This window comes from Dipteris shenzhenensis, chromosome 1 (assembly GCF_047967505.1).
Source record: "Dipteris shenzhenensis isolate YYH24624 ecotype China chromosome 1, Dip_SZ_1.0, whole genome shotgun sequence".
Classification (NCBI taxonomy): domain Eukaryota; kingdom Viridiplantae; phylum Streptophyta; class Polypodiopsida; order Gleicheniales; family Dipteridaceae; genus Dipteris; species Dipteris shenzhenensis.
In genome coordinates this window covers 58,344,091-58,370,657 of record NC_141596.1, presented here as the reverse complement: position 1 = coordinate 58,370,657, position 26,567 = coordinate 58,344,091, and the positions used below count along the sequence as shown (strand labels likewise).

At 37.6% G+C, this 26,567-nt stretch overlaps 1 protein-coding gene across 1 annotated transcript; it reads left to right on the top strand.

The window, feature by feature from the left end:
• Window positions 1–1,007: 1,007 nt before the first annotated feature.
• On the top strand, window positions 1,008–19,434 carry LOC147906110 (uncharacterized). The gene is made up of 5 exons (XM_087383197.1): window positions 1,008–2,187; window positions 2,555–4,408; window positions 4,887–4,946; window positions 5,084–5,156; window positions 19,099–19,434. The coding sequence occupies exons 1-5, from the start codon at window positions 2,060–2,062 to the stop codon at window positions 19,309–19,311; spliced, it is 2,328 nt and encodes a 775-aa protein (XP_087239323.1). The 5' UTR covers window positions 1,008–2,059; the 3' UTR covers window positions 19,312–19,434.
• The last annotated feature ends 7,133 nt before the right edge of the window (window positions 19,435–26,567 follow it).

Here is a 26,567-nt window from a genome sequence, read left to right as displayed (position 1 = left end):
ATTGGATCGCATCTTGTTTATAAGAGTAAAATATCACCCATGTGTATCTCCTCTTACACAATGAAAATCTAAGGTAGCATGACTTGCAACAGTCTAAGGTGGCTTAACCTAGAGCTGCTGCCACAAGTGCATATTTCTTTTCTGGGCGAATTCATGGTGAGCTTTCCTCAGAGTTATGCATATTGACACACCATTGCTCATTCATGATATAGCGAGCACACATTCACGAAGTAGGAAAGGGGAGAAGGACGATTGGCGGGGGGGATCCTCTTTTCCATGTCTAGAGTGTCAAGGTCCACGGTTGGCCAAAATGTAATTGTGGGTCGTGGCCATCATATAGATGTATCTTCTTTTGTAAAAGATGTCATCCGTCACAATCCAAGTCACTCTCTAAGCAAGCTAACCTAGCTGAACATTACAGGTCAAGATGGGACCTCTTGTAGACTTACTATTTAAAAAAATCCTCAAGCCTTTGGAAAATTCCTTCATGGGGCCTTTCACTCATAGCATGAAGGGGTTTTCTTTTTTTGGGGGGGGGAGGAGGTGGTAGTGGGGGAGCGGTCGGGGGCGCTTGTGGTAAGAGTGCTTCCCGGAAGCTCCGTATCACCGCTACTAACAAGCTTTTGCCATGTCCCAATGAAACGCTAGTGCTACTAGTCTAGCACTGACACCAGCCCATAGATCCCCTCTAGCCTAGGAGCTCACCGCCGCTGGAACGTTCTCTCCAACTCTACAGGTCTATGAAAACAGAGGAGAGGATATGCAACAACGATTCAGCTTGACTTCAAGCACTACATTTAATTGCTTGGACCCTTGCATGGCACTCCCCAACGACGACGGTGGAGGTGATGAGAAGAAGGTAGAATCAAGGAATGGTTTTTCATGCTGACTGCACGTGGGCTACTGTAGAAAGCCAACGAAACAGAACACTAAAGTGTGAGCCCAAAAGTGCAAGATGAGAGGTTGGCGCAGCAGCCAAAAACCGCCATCTCCTCGCTACCCTCCCCTCTCCTTAGCTTTTGCAGGCACCCTCCCTCTTCCTCGTGCACTGCGCTGCTGCTCATTCAAGGCGTGCCTCTCGCCATCCCCATAGCCACAGCCTTAGCCATCGCTTCCGTCCCGCCCCCCCGTCTCTCCCATCCCATTCTTTCCACCCTCACAACCGCCCCTCTCCCTCCTCTTTTGCACCTCCCAGCCGCTGCACGCAACCTTAACCCCCACCATCACACACTTCCCTCCCCTTCCTTCCCACGCTTTGCATCATTCCCTCCCTTGGCCCCTCCATCTTCCCTTCCGCTCCTTCTTATCAGGCCCTCTGCTTTCACCGTTTCCATATTCCCACGTAGTTGGGCTCTCGTGGGGTGCCATCATCATTGATCCATAGCCAACGTGAAATCCATTAGGGCCCAAACGCTTCAAACTCTCTCAACCCCCGTTGCGATCGACTATCTGTCGCTCTTCTTGTTTTCGTTTCTGCAAACTGGTATAGGTCTCATCTCTGCTTTTCTTCCTTTCCCAACTATAGTGCAGCAATATACGTCTCACATCTGAACTATTCCATTATCGTTTCTCCGCATCTGGACTCTGCTTACGGTAGACCTAATCGGTCTCAGCTTGTAGCAGAGTCTGATAGCAGCTTTAGGTTTTAACAAGTAGTTGTTGGTGTACATCGAGTTCCCGCTACTTCAGGACGGCTACTCTAGGATCATGGCATTGCTTTTGTACGACCTGCCATATGTCGAAGTAAGAGGCTTCTATTACTAACCAGTTGAGAAGCCCTAGTGAATTGCGCAAACACACCGGTTGTCAAAAGGCAGAGATCTCGGTAACTGCCTGTTATATGTATTCTTTATATGTATTCTCAGTCTGTTGATGTAAGGTTTGTTTTAGCCTTCTGTAAGGTAGAAGGCGCTGCAAGCATATGTAAGTCAAAGCTGCTACGGCAAAGCTTGGTAAGAAGTTTCTGTAGGGATCAAGCCATCGGTTCTATTGAGCATTTTCGTTCGAGGATAGCGGTTGGAAGCAAAGAGGGAACACATGGTTCAAGTGCAAGACTAATATGTTAGAAAGGTGGACGGGTCCGTGCATTCAAAGACTACAACCGGTTGAAAGCAGTCCGATTACTTACTCGAGTGCGAGCTGTTACGTGACGGATCAGGATCCACCTCCACACCTCAGCCACTTGAGGTGACCGAGCTTCTTCTTTGACCATGTTTTCATGTCCTACTACTCAGGCTTCACTTTCACCTCTGTTGTGTGTTGTGATGGCCTGCAAGCTGAAACCTCACCTCCTGATGCTTGAAGCCTCATTGTTCACGAACCTCCGCATAGTCATGGCCCGTTCTGCACGATCTCGATCTAACTTATTTTGAGTTGCAGAACTAGTCCAAGACGAACTCTTGATTCAAATAGTCTAGACTTATATGTGCAACAGACAAGTGTCTAAGCATGCTTAACCATATCACGAAATTTTTTCCAGAAGTAGAAAATCCCATTTTAATTACTGACGTGTCCTCTTCCACATCTCACTGTAAATTGATTGTATTTGGTGCAGGCGAGCAGATCGGACTTCCACAGGACTCAATTTATCACGATCCCCAGAAATTGGCGATTCTGTTTTGATCTACCAAAGGAGAGTTTGTTCCGCTCGTCCATCCACTTTGCGAAATTCAGGGGCCGGGTACCAGAAAAGCCAAACAGAGAGACCTTTTGAGACACCGAGCATTTCATCTGCTTGCGATTTGGGAAAGAGAACGTATGCTGTTATGTCATTCTTCGGACAAGCTCAACATATTCCTGCGGTGAACAGAAGGGTCAGAAACCGACCTTCAGAGTCGGAAGAGGATGTTGAAGTGCAGAAGGAGGAAGGCGAAGAGCAGGCAAGGCAAGGAAATGCGTCAAACTCGGCCTCGGAACTGAGCGCTGGGGATTCAGATCTAACTGCCGAGCCAATGGCCGAAGAAAGCTCGCGCAGCAGTTTGGACGAGAGCTGTACCCTTACCTTGAAGGCTGGAGCAACTATGTCCAAAACTGCTGAGCAACTCTCCTTCTCTGTTAAAAGGTCTGTTAGAAGACATGATTCACCACCGAGTACCACCGGAAGAGGGGATCGGTTGCCTGAAAGTAACAGATTTAGCTTCCCTGAATCTATGGCAGCCACTGAAATGTTTGCTCTGACTGGAGCGTCACAGTTCCCGCATGTAAACAAGGTCAATGACATAACCATGAGTGCAAGGCTTGCCACGGTCGGAGAAGATGCTATGCAGGATGAAAGAGAGGAAAGCTGGCTTCAGCTTAGTCTAGGTCAAACAAACTCCGAATCAAACAAGGTGACGAATGAGGTGAGCATAGAGAGAGGCCGGATAGGTAGTGCAGAATCAGATCCATCGCAACATGCTCTGGTGACGTTGCAGTTGCTTCCTGAAGAGAAAATTCAAGCCTCATCAGGACCACCCGAGGAAGAGATTGCTAGGAGATCTAGTAAGGCGCGTGAAGAGGTGTCGAGGACCTATATATCGGGCAGAGGGAGATCAGAGCGGCAAGGATACGCCGATATGGCGAGTGCAAGCTATGGAACGGAGATGAGTATGCAGTGGGGGGGAGGGAGGGAGATGCAACGGCCAGGTGAGGTGATTTTATCTCAAGGAGCACCTCCGTTCAGCGCGTTGATGGCGAGGATGGACATGGGAAGGGAACGGAGGTGCGGAATGGGAGGCAGGGGGGATGAGGTTACATGGGGGATGGCAAATGCCGGTTTCCGGAGGGCGGAAGTAGCAACGTGTGAGTATGCGGCGGCGACGTATGAGCAGGAACCCTATATTCGGGCTCCAGATCAAGCATTTAATGCAGATAAGAGGCTGCAGAAGGCGGCGCCAGCGACGGGGGCAGCGGAGGCGGCGATAGGAGGCACGCTAGAAAACAGTCCATGGCTGCAGGGGACAGCGGCGACAAGCCATAGACCTGCGGCAAACGATCAAGCATGGGCGGCGCTCTTGGCCGGAAGAGAACGGTGGGGCGGGGCAGTAACGCCTCCGCGAAGCTGGACCTCCGGCGGCGGAGGTGATTATCCGCCGCCCTGGCATGCGTTGGCGGCCCGGCGCTTCAACTCTACCCTCCTCTACCCGCCCACCAATTCCGTCGACAGATCGCCCACCAATTCCGTTCATCGCTCCGCTGCCCCTAACGCCAGATTCGTCGTCGATCGCTCCCAATCGTTCTACCACCCTCCACCGCTTCGCCCTCCGCCCCCTCATCGCCGCCCCCCTCCGCCACCCTCCGACCACCACCCTCCTGCCCTCGCCGCTCCGGCCACGACCTCCTCCTCCGCCCTTGGCCTGCGCCTCGCCAGCCCTCCGCCCTCCCGCGGCCACCCCGGAATCTGGTTCTCCTTGGAAGCTGCTCCTTCATCGTAAGCCTCCACCCTGCAACCTTCCTGTCGTCTACACCACCTTATCGCACTCTCCATTGCATCCGCCAAACCCATCTTCTCTTTGCTCTGCACAAGAGATTGCAACGTTTCGTCTCACTTTCCACACGCTGTGTACTGCTCTCAAACATATAAAATCGCAGCTGCCTGCTCTCCTTCCTTTACAAATTCAGCTTTGGCGTGAATGATTGTTTGCCTGGATAAGAGATGCCCTACGGAAAGGCAATGGCCTTACTCTGTAGCCTGTGGCATATATCTATCTTGCTAGCAATAGAAGCATACACATGAAGGATTCATAATTCCCACTATAACCCGGCTTCCTTCCTTTGTATCTGAATACAGCGCCGCACACATAACTCGACGCGCTTATCAAAGCATGCACGTCTGCTCGGCCTAAGATCTAATCCCAGGTTTTAGCATTTTACAGACCTTAACTGCGCATATCTGGTTGTGCTTGCAGCAACAGTGAAGAGGTTTATGAAGAACTCCCTCCAATGCAAAAGATTTACATGCGAATCAAGTACGTTGAACACACCATCCAGAAAAGCTTTTGAGTTCCAAAGACCAATTATTTGAACAGTTCAAGGCATCGGAATAATACGCCGATTATGAAGCCTTGCTCCTTTAACAATGTCTAACATATGTTATCAACTGCAGAGATGGGGAGATGCCAATATCGGTGGTCAAAAAGTACCTAGTGAGAAAACTTGGATTATCAAGCGAAAGTGAGGTACGTCCACAAAAACACAGCTCAGTGTATACTCTCAAATTTTCAGTTAGCAAGGACTTTCAACTCTATTGGTGTGATTTTACGAGTGTCTTTTTTCTTTCAAAAAACATTGCGAGCTAAAGGTGCTCTTCTTAAGTTCTAGCGTACGTACTACGTAGTATCTTCAGCACGGCTTTTCGTTCTCTCTCTCTCTCTCTCTCTCTCTCCCTCTCTCTCTCTCTCTCTCACACACACACACACACACACATCCACACACCCACCATCAATATACCCTAATAGATTGCCCGTAATTCGTAAACACTAGCATTCATGCTCTCTTGTTTATTAGCACTTCCCCATTAGGGGCCGAGCTCTAGCTACTACAAACTTACTATTTTTTATGCCCTTTGAAAGCGGAACAATAGTTGTACTCAGCCACTTGGGGGCAATGCTCTAGGCACGTGTGCCTCTTGTTTTTTAACTTGGTCTAATCGTTATAATATATTTTAAAGGTGGAAACTCTTCTATTCATCTTCTACTCTCTCACCAATTTCCTTCATTATGTTACCTATAGCAAACCTTCTTCTCCCACCATATAGCATAGTATCTCTCCTTGTTGCGCCCTAGTCCTTAGAATCCTATTCTCTATACCTCTAGCTTTTGTACATGAGACTAGTTATTTCTTATAGAGTGAAAGATATGCACAATGCATTGATTAAGAGGACATGAGTTGTAGCAAAGATGATGATTGAAACAATTATAACTATTGTATTAATTTTGCCTGGTTTTAGTTATTTGACTTTTTATAAAGACCATTGAAACAACTACAATTCATCGATTGCTGGAGTCAAAAGGATCTCTAAAGAATTTTGAGAGACTCCCTTAGAAGCACTCGAGTGTTGGAGAAACTGGAACATGGAAAGAATGTTGATGTTGAAGCTTGAAGGCCAAAAAGTTGGTTCTTTCCACTTGCTAAACACAAGTCAAATTATATGGGATGGGGCGTCAAATAAGTTGAATCTATTTTAGATTAAAGTCAATTCTAAATCTAGCACATAATGAAAGCAAAATGTGAGGATGCTAGATTTTATAAGTGTACGATTGGGGAGATCTTTGTTGGTACCGGCTATTTTAGCTTTGTTCTTAAGAGACTAAAGAAGTACAATTATGTGCATGATTTTAGCCACAAGATCCTTTGATGATGGAGGCTGAAACAACTTAAAGTCTAAAGCATTCTCTTTGGTTTTTTGATGATGATATACTTGCACAAAAGGTTACAAGGCTATGTCCATGCTATCCATAAGTGTATATGCTTACCCATAGTGCTGGAGTATTACAGCTTTCATGGATGATTTGAATAGAAACCATGGGTCACCAACTACTAGTTTTGCTCTGTATGTGGTCATCTACAAGTATATGAAGAAGACATAAAAGGTTAAATGAAAATTAGTCTCTACTATCCAATCAAGGGGGATTTATATAGGTCCATATACACCAGCTAGATAACGCTATAGAACCATCACCCCATGCTATGACAACAAAAGAAGTGTGGGATGGCCACAGGACAAATGAATTGAAATCTCTATGCTAGAGATCATACCTAGTCATTTTGGAACACCTCGTCCTTCTTTGAGGGATGATAAAATACAAAAATTTGAAGAACAAGAATATTAAGTGGTTCACCAACCCAAGGAAGTCATCTAGCCTCAACCAAAGAGTGCCAAGGCATCATAAAAAATAGGCAAGAGACCAAAAAAAAAAAATCAAGTTCTAATTGTTGTCAAATAGGGAGTATAATATATTATCCAAGAGAATAAAGACAAGGAACTCAAAACAACAATATGAAAGTAGAAATCAAGATGCTTTGTCTAGGGAGCTTATATTTTGATCTAGAGAAGCAAACAAAGACTAGGACATTGAAGCATAAAAGAAGAGAGACATAAAGACAAAGGAGAAGGAAGTTCACGTGCAAAATGAGTACATAATACTAGAATTGCAAGATGGTTTATAAACTTTTCATACATATACTTGGGTGCCAAACATGTGTTGAAGGATTTCTTGAAGGTCTTAGAAGTAGTGCATCCTTTGCTCCATTCAATCAACTTTCCTATTTACACCAAAAACGTTATTTTGTGACCTTGTTCAAATAAATTTTGTTCTTTTTCTCCACCACAACCTTTTTGTTCATAATTCCCAAGCCCTAGAGGAAGGTTTTATCATGGAGGGGAAAAGGAGGCAAAATAAGGATGACTCTTTTGGATGTTTTTCCCTTGGAAGAACATATTTTTGACCTTTGCTCCTTCCTCTTCCCTTCATACATGACAAGGAAAAAAGAGAGCGGGCTATAAAGAAACAACACATCAATGTTTCTCAATGGTATGCAAAATAGCACCCTTAGATCTAGCGCATGGAGGGCTATTTCCAATGGTCCCCCTATATCCCACCAAATTCCCAACCTAAAGAGTATAACTCATAGTAGTAATGAGTCAAGAAATTATAGTTTATTGCTCCTTCTCTCATGATTGTGAGAATTTCAAAATACCATTCAACTTTGAATGTGACTTCCTACTGAGGTGTCATCAATTTTCATGACAATAAATAATGTATTACTAATTCTTGCTCAAGCACGTGTTACATTTAAAAGGGTCTTTTAATTTTTAATTTTGAAAAGGAATAATCAAATACTCCATGCTCTACATTGAATGCAAAGTTCAATATTTTTGGACAACTTATTTTCCCATACTTAGCAATTAATAATGTAGAGTTTGTTTAAAACAACAATATATCCATGGTCATAACTATATGTTGAGCATATTGGATCATTTTGACCTCCATCCCTCCCACTTGGACACACATGCCTTGGTATTATATTGCTAAGAACATGAGATTATGCTTCTTTATCCTTGTTCTATTCTGGTTAGAGGATTCATGCTTACATTCCTATGGTAGTCCATATTCCTACTATAACCATTTCTATCATTGTTTCATTGCCTAAATATAAATGCCAGAAGTTATAGTAGCATCTATAATAGATTTACGTCAACCTAATGTTGATTACCTACCATTTATTACTTATGACACATCCCCTTGATAAGGGAGGCCTATGAAGAAGTCTTATACTAGCATGGAGGTTTAATATCATCTTATAGTTTCTAGAAATAAGTACATAAAAGAAATCTTGATATTATCAATGTGGCAATAAACCCATAAGAATGATGTCCAAATTATATCCATTCCATCATACCAAAATTTATATTCTCATTATATTATGGATGAAAAATGATATGTAACATTCCTCTTCCTTTTATTTGTAATTTTTCTAAACCCAAAAATTATCATCTTGCAATAAATAATAATAAGTTCTAGGAACTAGAGAGCTACCTTGACAAGTTGAAAGTAGATAGTCATCTTAAAATCAACTGTTAAATCACCATTAGCTCTAAGAACTAGGGAGCTACCTTGAAAATTAAATTATGGATGAAACATTATAATATTATTCATATTCCTTTGATTTTTGTTTTTCTAAACCCACCAATACTTGTAATCGATTCTATTTATAATAACAATCTCTAAGAAGTAGGGAGCTAACTTGATAATATGAAAACAAGGCCTTCGATGTTATTAAAATGTTAGATTCAGTTCTACATTTGTAACAAGCACACATCTCAAATATTAGTTTATGCTTGGTTAGCAAAACATATGTGAGGTAGCATAGAAAATAGTTAGTAGCCATTGTTAAATACTCAGTATAGTATCTATTCTTATAAACTAAGTATAAGCTTAAGAGAGTAAAGTAGACTTTAAGATCGCAACCATTATTCTTCTACCAAATTTTTAGGATTTTGATTCCTCACGTGAACATCTTATGAGAATTGAGAAAATGGTAACCATAACTCCATATTGACTAAGCTTCATATGAGATTTTCAATTATTGGGGTAGAGCAATTATTCATGATTTACATATATGACCTTGAGGTTAAATTGTACTAAATTATAAAACTTTCAAGACATATACTCATCCATTATGATTGTGTTGGTTTTATGCTCTTCATCTCTTGATCCACAGAACCAATATATAAAATGAAATTTAGTTCTAAGGCCAATCTATCTTGTAGTCTAATACTTTGGTTTTCCTATTCATCCTTAAGTTTGTTGAGGATGGTTATTGGATGATACAACCTCCATTATTATGCCACTTTCATGATAACTTAACATTATTATAAAGAGAAAATCATATTAAAGTCCAAGGTCGATATGTAAATTCAACAAAAATGGCATGGCTTCCCAAAAATTATATCATTTTATGTGAAGTGGTAAAAGATATTTTTTAATAAACGACGACTTTGCATGATGGTGATGAAGCATCACATTCATATGTAAAAGGCCTTCAAACCCTTGATTTAGAACTAGTTGGTTGCAAAATAACCCACGTATAACCTAGCTTAGTACATTTCTTTTATTCTTATATTTCCTTCTATTTACCCTTTTAGGTAAAGAAAATTTTGGTTAAAGATAGAGCAAGTTTCTAGTTATAAAAGTTCATGTTTATCAACCTCAATTTTAAATTATGGATGCATGGGTATATTTTTGACAAGTACCCACATCACAATAAGAAATGCCTTTGTATATTCTTGAGAAGTATCCTACAAAAATAAGAACTATCTATATTAATGTACACAAGATTGGTCTAATATATTTTTTAAACATCTCTTTCCTTCCTAGGTGTGATGCTTAAATCTAAAAACACAAGTAATTATATAGAACCCTAGGAGATACAATGTACTCCCTTAATAAAATTAAGATACCTATAAAGATGTTTTTCTCTAGGTAATTAATAAAAGGTGGTTACAAAATGTACTCAACGAAAGTCAAGAGCAAAATACATCATAACTATTCTAATATACCAAGCATTGGAAGAAATAACAAAATTATCATTGCTAGAAATAATGTGGTAATAGGTCAATGATGCAGCAACCATAGTTTAATAATAGGAAAAGAACAAAATTGAGGCATCCAATTGTTTGTATTTGATTTTTCCAGATACAGTCAAGTTGAGCTAATACCGTCATGGAGACCCCTTTCAAATAGAAATATGTTCATACACATATTCCTACAGATATTGATAGCCTTTCACACCCACTCAGGGGTCATCCAAATTGCTATCCATTCCATCTTTGTTCAAAAATAGGGGTATTTTATTGTAATTTCTCAAAAAGATCAACATATATCAGGGGTCCATTAATATAAAGATCAAAGAACATTTTGGTGTAGGTAAGAAAAACGTTCCCAGTGGCACCCTTTAAAAAGCCACATTGTAGATATGATATACCTTTTCTCCAATTTGTAAAAATGAGCTGTCTTAACTTATAAAAATTCTTATTATGAAGTGAATCTCGGGCTTTTCCTCATGTAAAAATGTGATAAGCTGTGGTTCTCATCATATTATTAAAAAAAGAGCAAAAAAGTTAAAACATATTAAGTAATTGATATACAAGGTTCAAAATGAAGTACATCAACAATCATCTAACATTAGACTCACATATGTGTCAATTTGATGTGTGTTTAGTGAAAATTCAAGTTACAAATTTGAAGTTTATTTCAATTTCTCTATAACACTTCCATTACATTCCATAATCCTAGCTCTCCATTATTACAATCTATGTATTTTACAAAAAAAACTGATTTACAGCAGGGTTTTCAATTGTTTTTGGATATTAAGTCACTATATTGATGAATCAGTCTCAACTATTCAATATTCATTTCTCTTAGCTAAATCACTAATCATTAATCTGAAGTCCCAATGGCAACTTCACCTACATAGATACATAGGAGACAGTTTGGATTTTTGTGCTACTATTGACAAACATATTTACATACCTTGCATAAGTCATCTTATGATCTCAACATTGTCTTTTAAAATCTGCATTTTTCTAGTATTTCTATTACTCTTGAGACTTAACAAGCTAGGTTTCAACTTAGAACAAATTAGAGTGAACTACAAAGCCTCATTGCTCTAGAAATGATTTGTATGAAAGTCTCATCGCCAATTCCATGAAATCATTGGTGTGATACACATCCTCATACAAGGTTGGCATAAGTAGACTATTCTTATCCTTATAAAAATATGAGGCGAGGACTAAGCCTCATTAATCCAGTAATGATTTGTTAAAAGGTCACATCCCCAACTACATGAGTCCATTTGTGTGATGCACATCCTCATACAAGTGTGGCATAATTGGGTGGATGTTATTTATGATTTACCAAGTAATAAAACTCTTTTAAGCATAGGAGCTTCATTTTAGTGAAATTTGTTACTAAATCAACTTAGTTACCACCCAATTTTGTGATTTCTCTAAGTTGGTGCACATACCTCACATGACATTGCTATAATTAATATCCTTAATGCATTAAATAGAGAATACCTTGTTGAACACCCCTAGGACCTTGGGAGGAATTGATGTCCCCTCAGTCTTCTTAGAATAGTTTTCAAACCTAAGAGCTTGGGTATTTGTATTTCTCTTCTTTGTTTACTATTATCTCAATATTTTTTCTTTTCCTCTCGTTAAAAACCATCATTTCACTCTTATCTTCAACCTGAGAAATGATATGAAATTTCATAGAAGAAGCATGTATCTCCATTATGTGATGAAGTTATGGCATAGGATCAAGATAAAAATCTATATTCTCGGGGGGTTCACTCAATAGTTTATCTGACTATCATGTGAGTTCAACATAAAGGAATATTTAATTTTATTTGTTCTCACAATTTCATAGATTGAAAGGTGCCCAAAAAGGTATTTTGGAAAAAAATTTACAGATTGAATAGGAAAAGGATGCATTTTATTAATGAAAAAATTCACTAATAAGGGGTTTTATAAATAGACCTTGAACGCACACAATATATAGGGTTCATACATACCGATATGTAGGATTCATCCTTTTTTGTTAGCATTAGTCATCTATTTTATTCCTCAAAGACTTTATTCAAGAATTTTTATGTACTTTTTTTCTTCTACACTTCCATGTAGTCTAGGTCCTTATTTGGATATTGTAGATGAGTGAATAAGTTACAAATAACTCTCAATCAGAGGTCACCATGTGCTTGTCCTTATGAAGAGATTTTCCATAAATAAGGATTTTCCTAAGATTACAAACTAAAGCATAATTTCAAAGAGGGTAGAGCAGGCTCCATACTAAGACAAAATGGGTATCTTGGCATGCATTTGTGATATTATAAGCTTGAGATTGGGCATCACATGTCAACATGTGCAAAAAGAGCTTCCAAGTCAAGGTCCATAGAGTATCTTTATAAAACAAGTCTAGATCTATGGGCAATTTTATTATATAATTTTATTTGACATACATCTACATCATATGTTGCAAAATAATGCAAAGATGTTATAACTATTCACATCTTAGCTTAAATATATTCTCATTATTTTTGAGTTCATGAAAAATTGCTCCAAGTCATTACTCTAATGTTTCATCATTTTTCCTATTGAAAAGACTAGTATTAAAAGATTTTGCAGTAATCCCTTATAACCAAAGAGAGGAAGGACCAATGCGTTAGTGCACTAGGATCGGAAACATATAGTGCACCAACTTGAATATTGTAAAGAAATTCAAATCCTCTTTGCAAAAAAACAAGAGGTAATTTTAGAGTAGCCTAGACATAGTTGTTCACAGAAAAAAACAAAACCTAAGATCTCCTCACTTCCTTAGATTGTCACATTTCAATCTAAGCTTTTGAGAGGTTGGGATATAGAGACCATAACTTTGTATCATTTTTTAAAGATATTATCTTCACATTTGAATTCACATGTAAGTATTACTTTAAAAATGAAACCCCTTATCCTATAAATCTCAAGAACTGCAATAGTAACAAACCCTATGTACCTATAAATCACATTCATTCAAGGGGTATTTAAAAGACCCTTAGCTAAAATTTCCCCCCAATAAAAACACCCCTCTTTACTTACAAACTAAGAGAGTTTTTCTTAGAGTCCCCTGTTATTATGTTCATGTTAAGTTATTTCCTTAATTTAAGTGTAAAGCCCCATCTTTTGAATGCATGTGGTAAACTAAGATTTTGTGAGGTGAGTCCCCCCGAGATGACAATGCTCCCCCTTGCTGCCAACCCTTTTTCCCTTCTCCACATGCACCTCTATGCAAGGGGATTAACATCTAGATCACTACGATTAAGTTTTCAAGAACTTATGTGCTCATTGGAACTCATCAAATGCTTACAAACTTCAATAACTAACTATTTACAACCCCCCAAAAAATGAGATATATGTACTAAGCATGTGTCAAAGTACTCAACCGTTAAAATTAAAGGACAATATTATTTCAATCCACTCCTAATTGGATATTTATTGAGGTTTCTGACCATAATAATTACAGGCCTAAACTATTTCCACTAAAATGGGTGAGCTTAGTTTTTGGTTTCTAAAATAAGTGTGTAGTGGCATTTGTTGAAGCCTTTATAACTTTTACCTTAGGTGGTATCCTTGACCAAGAACCACCATTCAATCCACACTTTGCAAAAGTCTAAATAACATTTAATTTCTTCTTCATTGATTACTATATTCATATGACATTGTACCAACTAGTGTGTTTGTTGTGATTAAATCTAAGAAATTCTTTGATAGCATGACTCATGATTTGATTCTAACTAGCCTTAGAAGGCAAATTTATTTTTCTCAAAAATTAAATTTCTAGATAAAGTTCCTAAGTGATACGGTATTTATTAAGTTTAGTTGCTTTTAATTACCTACATTTATAATTAGTGCTGTTGCTACAATCATCCATGCATATTGTTATATTTAGAAAGGATTGGATTCCATTATCTTGGTTATTTTATCTTTATCATATCACCCATGGTTAAATTGTTATTTTCTTTGAAGGAGTGCACTACTATATAATCTTACATACCATATGCACCATTCAAGGGGTGGTACTTGAACTTCTACTTACATATAAATCATACATTTCTTTCCCTCTATATATGTTGGACACATTTCAAATGGTTATAGCATATTTTTGAGTTCACTCCTATAAGGTTTGGCTTGTGACTTGCTCAAACACTACTACTTACGTATTCAAGAAATTAAGAGTGTAGATAATCCACATTCTTGAAGACCAACTAATAGTATAATAATATTCTTATCACATCTCAAGAAAACTTAAGAATGCAAAATGGCCATCAAATGAAAATGTTGCATTAGAAACACAATTATGTCCATGGTTTTGTTAGGGTGCTCCTACCTTCCTCTTTAAGATGGGTGAAAAGCTTACAAAGATTGAATGCTGATAACTTTCGATCCATCAAATCTAAACATCAAGGCTACAAATATGATTTCCAAGTCAATAGTGACCTAATAGCTATGAAATGGTGAGACTTCTCTTGCATGAGTATGGGATTAGCAGTGAAATGACTTGCATCTGTTTGGGATTAGCTTGAAGTGTTTTTACACTATTAATTTCCTAACGTGAATAAGTGAACCCCTATGGTTTAAGGAAGGTACCAAGGGAGGAATTTGTTATGATCTTTGATAGCCAAGAACCATAAATTTTTAGAATCCAAGCATGGAACCTTCCTATATATGAAGGAACTAGGAGATAGAAACATCATCTTAGCATTGATGTTGGCTAAATAGCTACTTCTACATATTTGGTTAGTGGTGACAATGACCATGATGCTTATTCTATATTCAGTACCAAGGGATTTGTTATGATCTGCGATAGCCAAGAACCATAAATTTTTAGAATCCAAGCATGGAACCTTCCTATCTGTCAAGGAACTAGGAAATAGAAACGTCATCTTCACATTAATGTTGGCTAAAATGCTACTTCTACATATTTGGTTAGTGGTGACAATGACCATGATGCTGATTCTATGGCTTTTATAGGTTGCAAAGGCCCATAACCCTTGGAATATGTAATAATTATGTCAAACATCTTATTAAAGATACATCTCTTATCGAACATATGCTCTATATATCATTACATATTTTTAAGTGACTTACGCCACTCCCCTCCACTTGGGGGGTTTACCTCATAAAATTTTAGTGTACCACGTGCATTCAAAACAAGCAGTATTTTAATGCGTCTTTTGAAAAAAATTAATTGGGTTATAATGATATGAGGGATTTTATAATTCAATTTTAGAACAAATCTCGTTACTTCATAAGTAAAGAGGGGTATTTTTATTGTATAAAATTTTTAATACTCATTGAACACACATGATACATAGGGTTTCTTAGTAGTGCACCTCCTAAGCACCACTGTCCCCATGACTAGATAATACCTTATGTTGAAGTATAGATAATCCATTGGGTAATTTAAGATCTTGATAGATTAGCAATTCCAAGGTAGGAACTGGTCTAGCATACAATTGAATATTGTCTATTTTGGAACACATTGGGAGACTGCCCCCATAAACTTTTTGTCTCATAAAGTTGTTAAACAAAGTTTTCAACACCATTTCTCCCTCCGAATGGCCCTCACCTACTCCTATTTTCAAAGGCTTGGGGAGTAGCATAAGGTCTTTAAACATCAATTTACCATTTCAAGTATTGATATTATCATCAAAAGTTTTGAAAGAGGAGGCTCACCAAAATCCAAGGTTTATTTTTTATCAAGCTCAACCTCAAGCCTCTTTTGAAATAAATGGCCTAAGTAAGGTCAAAATTTATTTGATCAATTTGTGGCATCTCATCTTTCCAATGACCTTCTAGCTCCAGAGTTGCTTGCAGACCATTTTGTAGCTTTAATGTGATCTATGAGCCACTTTCTAGATAATACAAGCACTCAAGAATAGCTAACCAAGTTGGGCCTACAAATGAGAAAAGGGCAATGATGACAAGACAAGAGAATGCCAAGGCATCTTTGTAGGCATTAACAATGATAAACTAAAATCCATAGGTGCAGTAGGTATAGTGCCAAGGAAAGTCCTTAAGGTAGAGTGGGGATTGTGTTGACTAGATAAAGGAATAAGAACTGCATTTTAGTCACTTATCAATTGGAATAGCCTAACCAAGAGGTGTTTTCAAATGTCTAGGTTTGACAAGAGGCGTGATGCAACACATAATAGAAAAAGATTGACCATTAAAGACGAAGCTGATAGGCAAGCTATGAGAGAGAAGTTTACTATTGCTCTAAGTGGATAGAAAGCTTATACAATAGAGGGTAGACCATTTTGCTACTTGAAGTTAGGTTAAGTAATGTCATTCTTAGGCTGAGGGTAATCGACAATGCTTGAAGTGTTTAAAATTTCCAACAAGTATAGATTATAAGTGGATCGGTGGGATGCCATGATTTGGAAGTGGGATTTATTTAAGCACACCAAGGACCTTGACTAGATTTTATAAGGGGCAGAGAATAAATCTTAAGAAATCAAAGGTACATTATGCCCACCATCAAAGGTGACATGTGGGTCAACAAGGTCATGTTGATGGTCAAAAGATGAGATGGTTGAAAATGAATCTCAGTTGTCAAAATGTAATCCCAGGTGGAGTCTAGACTATGATAGAGGGGCTAATACTATGGCGTTATAACATTTCAGTAGTAATCCATGGTGGAAATGGCCTTAAGGAAGTCAAAATTCAAATGCTAGTCATGAGGTAGTAATAGGGAAGCTAATTAGTATTTTTGAACTTTTCAAAAAATTTGTGAAACATACAAAACTATGAGAGCCACTGGTTAGATAAGGTGAGGGCTAGTACAAAGGCGCTATTCATTCAAAAGAATGGGAAAGGGAGGTTGACATGTCAGCTTTTTCTATGAGAAGTAGTGGGTAATATGGAAAAGCCCAAGTTGGGATGGGCTACTATATGAGCTTCTCACTAAGTATGCCGATGAATTGATAGCGCCTCTTAGTTTTACTTTTCATGAGATGTGGGATGTAGGTATCAGGCCTGTGAGTTGGCAGAGTCAACCTTATGTGTTTAGTACCTAAAGTCCCTTCCCCAATTAATCTACGTCAATGTACACCAATCACATTGATGGGGGCCATGTATAAGAGCTTTACAAAAGGTTTAACCCATAGTTGTAGCATTTTCTTCCCACTTTGATTCATGCGAGTGAATATGGATTTAGTAAAAGTAGGAACATTCTGCATAATATATTTAATGTGAATTGGAATTGATTATGAATGGGCTTCGCGACAAGAGGATGTTATCGTTCAATTGGATATTGAAAAGCCTTATGATCACTTTTATTTCACAGCCTATGCAAGCTATGGATTTGGGTCTCGCATGTCTTCTTTGATTTTACACTATTAGCTAACATGCACTGCTACGCTTATGATCAATGGTGGGGTGACTAAGCCCATTCATTTGATGCCATCACGCAATGAGGGATTCTCCCTGAGCGCCCTCTTGTTTGCTATCATTCCACATCCAATCTTATCTCGAGTGGATAGGGGCTGCTGACATTTTAAAGGCACCCGCCCTTTATCCTTCTGTTGTGATTTTTCGCTTTGCTAAAAGCCACTGAACGGACGTGTCAACGCGAATCTTCAAGGCAGCACATTCGATAACCAGACGTTAAGGTCCACGGGTAAAGGGTGCACCGTTGGATCTGGCTCCGCGCTATGAGAGCGTAACGAAAATTATACACCATAGTATTTATAGAGTTTGGTCTGCTTGGCTCCCCGAACGTTTTTTTAATAGACGTTCATTCTGCAGTCACCTTTGGCCGATAATTCATAACTAGCTCCAGCCTTAAAGTCAATCCAGGATGACTTTCCTAAGCTGTAGACCCATTTAATCGTTTGCAATATGGAATGTTGAAGACCCTTGTAGCATCGTATTTTTGTGCGCATGCAAGTAGACGCACTATTCTATGTATTGGAAAGGTTTCTGAGCTGCCTCTTTCTTTTACGCTTGAGTTCCCTCTTCATTGCTGAATACAAAGAGGTCGTCACACAGTTGCAGCATCATTATGTGATGCGTGGAGAAGGTTTCTGTCTATGTAGTTTGAACTAGCTCTTCTTGGAGAAGTAATTTCATCACAAAGAGATCACGAAACAGCTGCCGCATGGGGGATACTTGGCATTATCAACTTTGCAAAATTTGAGACAATCCCAACCCATTCCTCAAACACGTGCCCGTGTTACAAAGCTCTTCCTCTTTCAATATAAACTTTAATCAGCGTGGTTAGAGCCGTTACGAATCTTGCAGCTAAAGCCTAGATGCTGATGTGTTTGTATAAGTGCTCTTATACCCGTTTACCTCGAACTCCTCGACTAACATATTATGATACAACTAAGAAGTTGTGCTTTCATACCTACGCAAGTTGTAGCTTCTTGGATTGAGCCTTAATATAAAGAGAAACAATAATTGGATATAAACCCATGAGAAAGAATCCTATAACCCCTTTACTTTCATATGTTTAGGAAGGTTAAATCTATTAGACAAAAGTGCTTAAATTTAAAGACTTTATATGTCCTTGTTGGGGAATTTTAAACAAAAAATTATTCCATTCATGTTGCTTTATTAATCCTTCATGGATTTCACATTAATGTGACTTTGCATGCATCGAATACAAGAGCTTTATGTTCTCGATACTCACCTTGAATTGTATTTAATTAAAGTCATTCTTGTCTAGGGGACTAACACAACACCTTTCTTTTCCTTATACTCATCTTCAAATGTATCTAGTTATGTAACATAATATGCATGATATATAATTGTTGAGTCTTTCAAGCATGATTTTCTTACCATAGCAATATAGGACAACACATGATGTATGCAACAATCCCAATTCTAAGGAATCTACATCATTTAATTCCATATACATTCATCTAAGAATTGCTTAAAACCTATTTTGGATAATTATTCGCTACAAAAGAACATTAGTAGTTGTCTTGTTTCAAATACAAACACAACAAACATGGATAATTATGATCCAATTATGAGAGTAATTAGCTTCTAACATGATGATTTTATTTCATCTACAGGTTGAAATAAGTTGTAGGGGGAACCTCTTGGTGGAAGACTTAATGGTACAACATGTACGAGATAGCATTTGGCTCCCTACAAATGTTGAAGATAGAAATGTGCTTGGATTCAGGTCACAAGTAGCTTATTCCTCAAGCTTGAGAGAGCAAGTCATGGCTTTTACTTACAAAAGACATTCACAAGGTTTGACGTTAGATCTACTAAAATCATGATCAAGGTAGGACACATATAGATAAATGTCTAGGAATGGAGAGTTCCTTAAACCATATTTGAAAAGTTTGTTTTCATTATTAAGGGTTGAATGGTTCAAAGGGATCCGCCATGTAGATAGTCATTACCAGTATATTTTTGTCTGTAAGGTCTTCTTATATTCCATCATCAATGAGTCTAAATATTGCAATCAAAATACAAATAGAAAGAAAAGTGTATTACTTTAGGGATTTTGTTTTTCAAGCCTGATATGGTGCTTTTATCTCCATATCATCCCTTAGATAGATAATGTATCTCCTATGCTCAAAGCGAGCTCTCTTACCACTATGGCATGCATTTACATGAAGTTTACTAAAGATACATAGAGATTCCAATATTTTGACCTTTACTTTAGGCACTTTTCTTTTTCTAGTATAGTGGAAGTTATTGTATTGTTTAACACAAAACAACAATCTAAGTTTATGACATGTAAGTAATATAACCCATCTATGTATGACCACTCATGAATTTTATTTTAAAATAAGAAAAATCCTCTATTCTTTTAATGCATAGCAATATCACTCTTATGTTAACAACTTAATGCCATTTGTTTAATGTTCCATGGGCAACGATGTAGAATTGTACTTTATAATATTTAAGGACCAACATAATCTATATGCATTGGTAGATCTATAGAAGTACTTTTTAAAAGTATGTTATTGACCTTAAGGTTCATCTAAGTTAATATTTACAATTAATGAATACCCATGATAAATATTTTTGTTGAAGCCCAAAATTTGGGATGATTGCATCTTTATACAATCCTTAGTGCTAAAGTCCATAGATTGATACTTTGAAGTATTTAAGATGAGTAATTAGGATGACGCTTCTAATGTAGATCGTACTGTAGATCAATAATGTATGATAATTATATTTTGATTTGAAATGTAAAGAATGTTATTATGGACTATAAGGTGTAAAATATTTCCTTGTTTTCACCTTAAGCTAGATCTATTTGGCAATGCTACTATCTCGGGGGGGGGGGGGGGGGGGGGGGGGGGGGGGACTAAAAAATATGTAAGATAGCATGTGAGATCAACACAAGGGATTTTATAGTTTTATGGACTTACAAAAAATATACATACATAAGGGATTTTTTAATTCAAAAAGAAAATTTTTTTATACATAAGGGATACTTTAATCATCTAAATATTTATAGAAGGGGTGTATATAGGTTATAAAATTCCATAAGTAGGGGGGCTTTTAAATACCCCTTGATTCTACATGCTATATAGTGTTGTTATGTAGTGCCCCACTTGGGGTTACTATATAATTAAAATAAGGATGATATAATTAAACTAGGAATCCAGTTGAAGTAAAATGATATAATGAAATTCCTATTTTTAAGTGATCCATCATAAAAATTTATTCTATTCTAGCCAACATGATGACCATTAAGTTGAAACATGAGCACAATCTTGGTTTCTTGAAAGGGGCCAATGTTTTAAGTGGATTACCATATACAATTTGGAATTTACAAGCCATGCCAGATTTCTTCAATTATTAGATTTACAACAAATAGCTTTCAAATAGGAGAAGAATTTTTTTAATTCGAAAGAGTAAAGTAATTCCATATGACAATAAAACTAGATAGAAGTCACAATGATGATCCATGCAAAGAATAATCTCACCAAATTGCTTGAAAATTATGCTTTCAAATGTCTACTTCAAGAAATGTGTTCAATCTCTACTTAAAAGCTGTTACAATATTCTAGCCATGAGAAGCATGCTACATCGTCGATATTACATCAAAGTATTTAGCTCATCTTCTTGAACCCCAATCATAGTCTTTCTCAAATTTGGACTTTTTTCCTATTCCTCTCAATGTTGAAAACAAAAAGAAGAGAACTACTCTCATTCATTTTGTGTGAAAGCTACTTTGCCCAAACTCCTTCTTACAGAAAGATCCTTTTTCACTTTTAAAGAAAGCTTCTCAAGTAAGCTACTTTTTAATGTTTAATTAAAACTTGTTCGTATTAGAATCCCATAACATCCAAATGAATTACGATCTACAACCTCCAAAAATGGTCATATGATAGTTTTTTCTTTGTTTTTCTCACTCTAGAAATTATTCGTTCATGTCTTTTGGAGATATATTACATTTCTTTAGGCCTCAAATGTCAAGAATATTTTTATATAAAACCCCATACTCTAACCTCTAAAGCAATGAATGTTGAAAATTACAAATAACCTTGTATCTTGAGAAATCTACAACAAATATCCCTATATTTCTCCTCGGGGTGTTCACCTCTAGAAATTTTAGTGTACCATGTGCATTCAAAAGGAGGGGTATTTTAATCCTCCTAAAAACATTTTAACAAGATTATAATAACAGGAGGGGTTTTTTAATTCAAATTTAGAAAAAAAGCTGTTAGTTCATATGTAAAGAAGGGTGGTTTTATTTGGGGGGAAATTTTAGTTGAGGGGTTTTTTAAATATCCCTTGAATGCATGTGATACCTAGGATTTCTTAGTAGTGCACGCTCTGAGTATTTCTCCAAACTATGATGTCTTTGTATGGAAATTTGTCCCACAATATAGTTGCAAAGTATATATTGTGTACATGAATTTAGAGAAGTGACTAAAATCATGAATGCCACTCTCTCTAAGGAAGAACATGCCTTCTTGCTAACTCAGATTGGGTGCCAAGGATTCCCAAAGGTGCTATCTTTTCATGGGGTTTACAGGTGTCCATGAAGCACAAAATGGGATTGGTTCTTGGACAAATTTAGAGGGAATATTTAAAGGTGGACAGGATTTCAAGCTAACCTGGCTTGATAGGAGTTTTGTCCTTATAAACCATTGTGTTTATCCTATATTTAGCATGTGGTCCTTAGCCATTGTATTTACCCCATGGCCATCTTCTATCACTCCTATTACTGCCCTTCAAATGTGGCCTTGAGAATTCATCAAGATTTGCAGATCCTTTTTGTAAGGTGGATATAGTAGCTAAACAAGGATTTCAAAATTTAGCTAGGATTTTTTCACTAGGTCCAAAGAGGAAGAAGGGCTGGGACTAGTGGATATCCAATCCTCTACCTACAAACTCTCAGCGATCTGGATCATCAAAGCTATACACAATCCTCAAATAGACTAGGCTCAACTTCTCCTAGTACCTTTTTCTCACATCAAGCCCATTAGGGCCCCCAGGTGGAAAAATTAGCTATGATGTTTGCACTATGCAACCTTTAACCTTATTCAACTAAGGGCCATGCATAATGGAAGTCCATTGGGAAAGCCTTTGAAGCCATTAAGCCCAACATTCTACATTCTAGAAAAGGGGATTTTATGACTTGACTCAATATGGGTTTCTATCATACATAAAAGTGCTCCCCTCAATGACAAAATGTTTAAAGGCTAGCATGCCCTTTAAAAAAGGGCTTCAAAGTTGGGGGTAGTTGTGGGTTAAGGGAGAGTTTAGGTAGAAGTGCTGGCTTGGAATTTGGACTGATAAACTAGAAACAATAGTTATTCATGAGCAAGATTAACCTTTGCGAAGGGGAGGTACAATGGGACTACTCTTATATATCGAGAGGATTCAATTGGGTGGGTTCAACTCAGCTCTTTCGTATCCCTACCCCCAAAAATGACTTAGGTGAGGTCTACATGGTCCTCAACCTAAGGAGGAAGACTATAGACAACCTTTTTCAATGGATAAAAAGGTTCAAACTAATCTAGGATGTGAGTTTTAGACAAAATGATAGCTTTATTGTGGATGGTCCTTCACAAAGCAAATTGTACTACCACTAGGGGTGAAGGTATTTGAAAAGGGGATGGGAAATTCAAAATATATTGCAACATCAAACCCAACAAGAAAAAGTATTTCCACTTGTACTAATCATGTTTTTGTCTACACCTGTAAACTTTGTCTACTAACTTATTTGACCATTGGTGATTGTGCTTCTTTGTTGATGCACACGTAGACCATGAGTTATAGGAGGTCACTAACTAACATGCACACATAGACCATGAGTTGTAGGAGGTCACTAACTAATATGTACAACAAAGGTGTAAGCTCCACAAAGGTGCTCATTATAAAATAATGAAGAATTTAGCTAAGATATTTAGCATTACATTATAAAATTGTGTTCTCATTTATCAAAGAGAACATATCCTTAAATGACACTAAATATCTTCATATACCATATTTTATCAAACAATTGGAAAGATTCTATAAAAGAAACTTTGAATATAATAATATATGGGTAATTTCTAGAGTGGATGAATAGATGATAAATCAAATGCTCAAGGGGTTCACTATGTATAAACCCTATATATCACATGCATTCAAGGCATGTTTGTAAAACCCCTTATCTGTAAATTTATAATGAATAAAATACACCCTTTTTCTATTCAATCTATGAATACCCCTTTATATGATACCCTTTTATATGTGAAAAATGTGTAAAAATGAGATTATAAAAATACCTTATGTTGAACCCATGTGCTATGCTCACATTTTTATGAGTTACCCTCCCGAGATCAAAGGCACTTACACTTGAGTAGAAATAGTTTAAGATCTTTCTATCACTTAGTTGCCAGAGATATTGATAAGAAGGTGGTTTCTTCTATGTCATTGTATTGTCATGTACATGTATGAATTTCAAAATAAAAGGTGACAATCACGAACTCTCTAAATTTCAATCATATCATAAAGGATTACACAACGTTCTTGCCTAATAGAGAAATATCTCCTACCCCTAATGCATGATTAACTAGGGGTGCACCTTAAAATATGTAACCATCCAACATGGGTTCTATAAAAGGTGTTTTTTATTGGGGAAAACTTAAAAACTATATGTATATAAGGACTCCAATTAGTCAAAATAAAAAATTCAATTCAATTCAAGGAAATTAATGTCAGATTTCATATTGTTGGAAGGAGAGGAAGAGAGGATTGAGACACACGGTTCACAACAACACAAAGCAACTATAGACGCGCTTGGTAGACACACAAAATAGCGGGCGCATCTATAGGCGTTGCTTGAGTAGAGGAATTACGGGCGCATCTAATAGCACGTCTAATAGCTCGTCTATTTGCGTGTGTATTAACACGTCTATTTGCATGTTTAAATTGAGAAAATACGGGCCCGTCTAACATTGCGTTTATCAATACATCCATTTGCACATCTAAACTGAGAAAATACAGGCTTGTCTAACATTGCGTTTATCAATGCGTCTATTTGCATGTGTACTGGGGCGTTTATTTGCGCGTTTACACTGAGAATTAGACGCGTATTTAGACGCAAATCAGAGAATATAGAAAGTGAGATTTTGGTGTACATCATTGCTTTCCAAACATTGCCCATGATTACCAAAGCACATAATTTTAACAAAAACATCAATGCCTTTTTGCAAGCCCATATATACAAGAATTAAGTGAGGTGAGGAGAATGAGACAATATGTAAAATAGTTTTGCCAATATCAATGATGGGCTACGGTTCAATCTCATCCTCAATGAGATCAACCCTTGCCAAACTATCTACTTCAAAATCCAAACAAGTATTTAGATCTACAAATACATTCAACCCACTACTACTTGTGCTACTCATGTGCTCATCGAAATCAGCATCACCAATGGTAGGCTCATCCTCATGGGTAATGGCCTCAATATCTATATCTCCTATCTCATGATCATCCTCCTCTCTCGTATCACGGTCATCATCATGTCCATGGCCATGATCATCCTCCATATGCTCCATATTAGTAAATGTACTATACATCACTTTGGAATGTGGCATAATAGGTATGACATGCCACCATCTATTATTATCCACCATTGGTTGATAGACAACCTAATTTAAACACAAATACAATCATGTTATTTTTCTTGCATCAAATATTTAAAAGCGAGTATTTTTATATGTGTGCACAATACTGTTCACATTGTTGCGGTAGTACTAGTGTGTCCTTCCTACTTTGCCAAAACTTTGTGGAGTCAATAGTTACAAAGCCACTTGCATGGCGTTTGGTTGTTGCATTAGGGCCTCTTTCCACCACGTCCTTAAACCACTTTACATCCAAAACATATACAAAGAAGCATCGAAAGTCAAGCTTAATAATATCTTGGATTATGCCACAATAATCATCCATGGCTCCATTGGCTCCCTCAAAGCTAGCAATGACGCCGCAATCTTGTGTGTTTCTCTTATCATCAATTCGTTGTGTTCCAAAATGCTTGCCCTCACACCATATAGCATTGAACATAGTGCACTACACCAAGAAAAAATCAATTAAATAAGCAATCTAAATTATTGAAAGCTCTTAACTTATGCATAACATTCTATATACCGACCTTGCTCATGCATCCCCTAGCATACTCCCATTCTTCCATTGTGATATGCATCCCCTCATCTTTCTCTGCTTTCTCCATTTCATCAAGTAGCCAATCCACATGAATATCCTTTGGAAGTGCTCTTAGATACTGAGGGTATGGCACACGAGATCCGTGGTGTGTACGAAAGAGGGCCCTTTCTTCTTGTCTTCTTGCCTTTGCATCCTCGTATCTTGTCACCCATCTTTTCATCACATTACTATTAAGCACGCAATAGAGGTTGATACTATTATGCAACTCCATGTCTATTACTTTGTTGCGTCCTTTCCCTTGAGGCACAATAGAGGTCATCCTTAGGTCTTCATCATCTCTCCATAGTCATGGGAGAGAGCTATCCACATCAACAAGAAACTCAGAAATATATAAAAGTGACTCTTGTACCAACCAACCCTCGGCCATGCTACCTTTGGGTCTTGCATTTTGTCTCACGAAGCCCTTCAAGGTCTTCATGAAGCGCTCGAGGAAGAACAACCATCGTGCATGTAGAGTACCGCATACTCGGGGAGGTCACTCATCATATGTAACCCTATCACGTGAGTTCAACAGAAGGATATTTTTAATTCCTAAAATTTACAGAAATAAATATACATAAGGGACTATTTAAAATAGTTTTGGAAAAAATTTACAGATTTGTATAGAAAAGGGGTACATTTTATTAATGAAAAAATTTACAGATAAGGGATTTTAAATATAGGCCTTGAACGCACGTGATATAGAAGGTTTATACATAGTGACCCCCCTGAGACCGCATATAGCAATCTCATCCACCAAATGCACTATAAGATGTAGTTGGCTTGTGAGAATAGAACGTGGAAATGTCTCCTTCACTAAACAAACCACCTCCACTGACATAACTCGAGCATTCTCAAGCGTGGTGGGATCTAT

Bases quoted from the DNA above. Each gene is read 5' to 3' on its own strand.
- LOC147906110 (XM_087383197.1), top strand. From the start codon at position 2,060: ATGTTAGAAAGGTGGACGGGTCCGTGCATTCAAAGACTACAACCGGTT. The intron at 4,409-4,886 runs GTAAGCCTCCAC...TTGTGCTTGCAG, and splicing joins TTGGAAGCTGCTCCTTCATC to CAACAGTGAAGAGGTTTATG. The intron at 5,157-19,098 runs GTACGTCCACAA...TTTCATCTACAG, and splicing joins GATTATCAAGCGAAAGTGAG to GTTGAAATAAGTTGTAGGGG.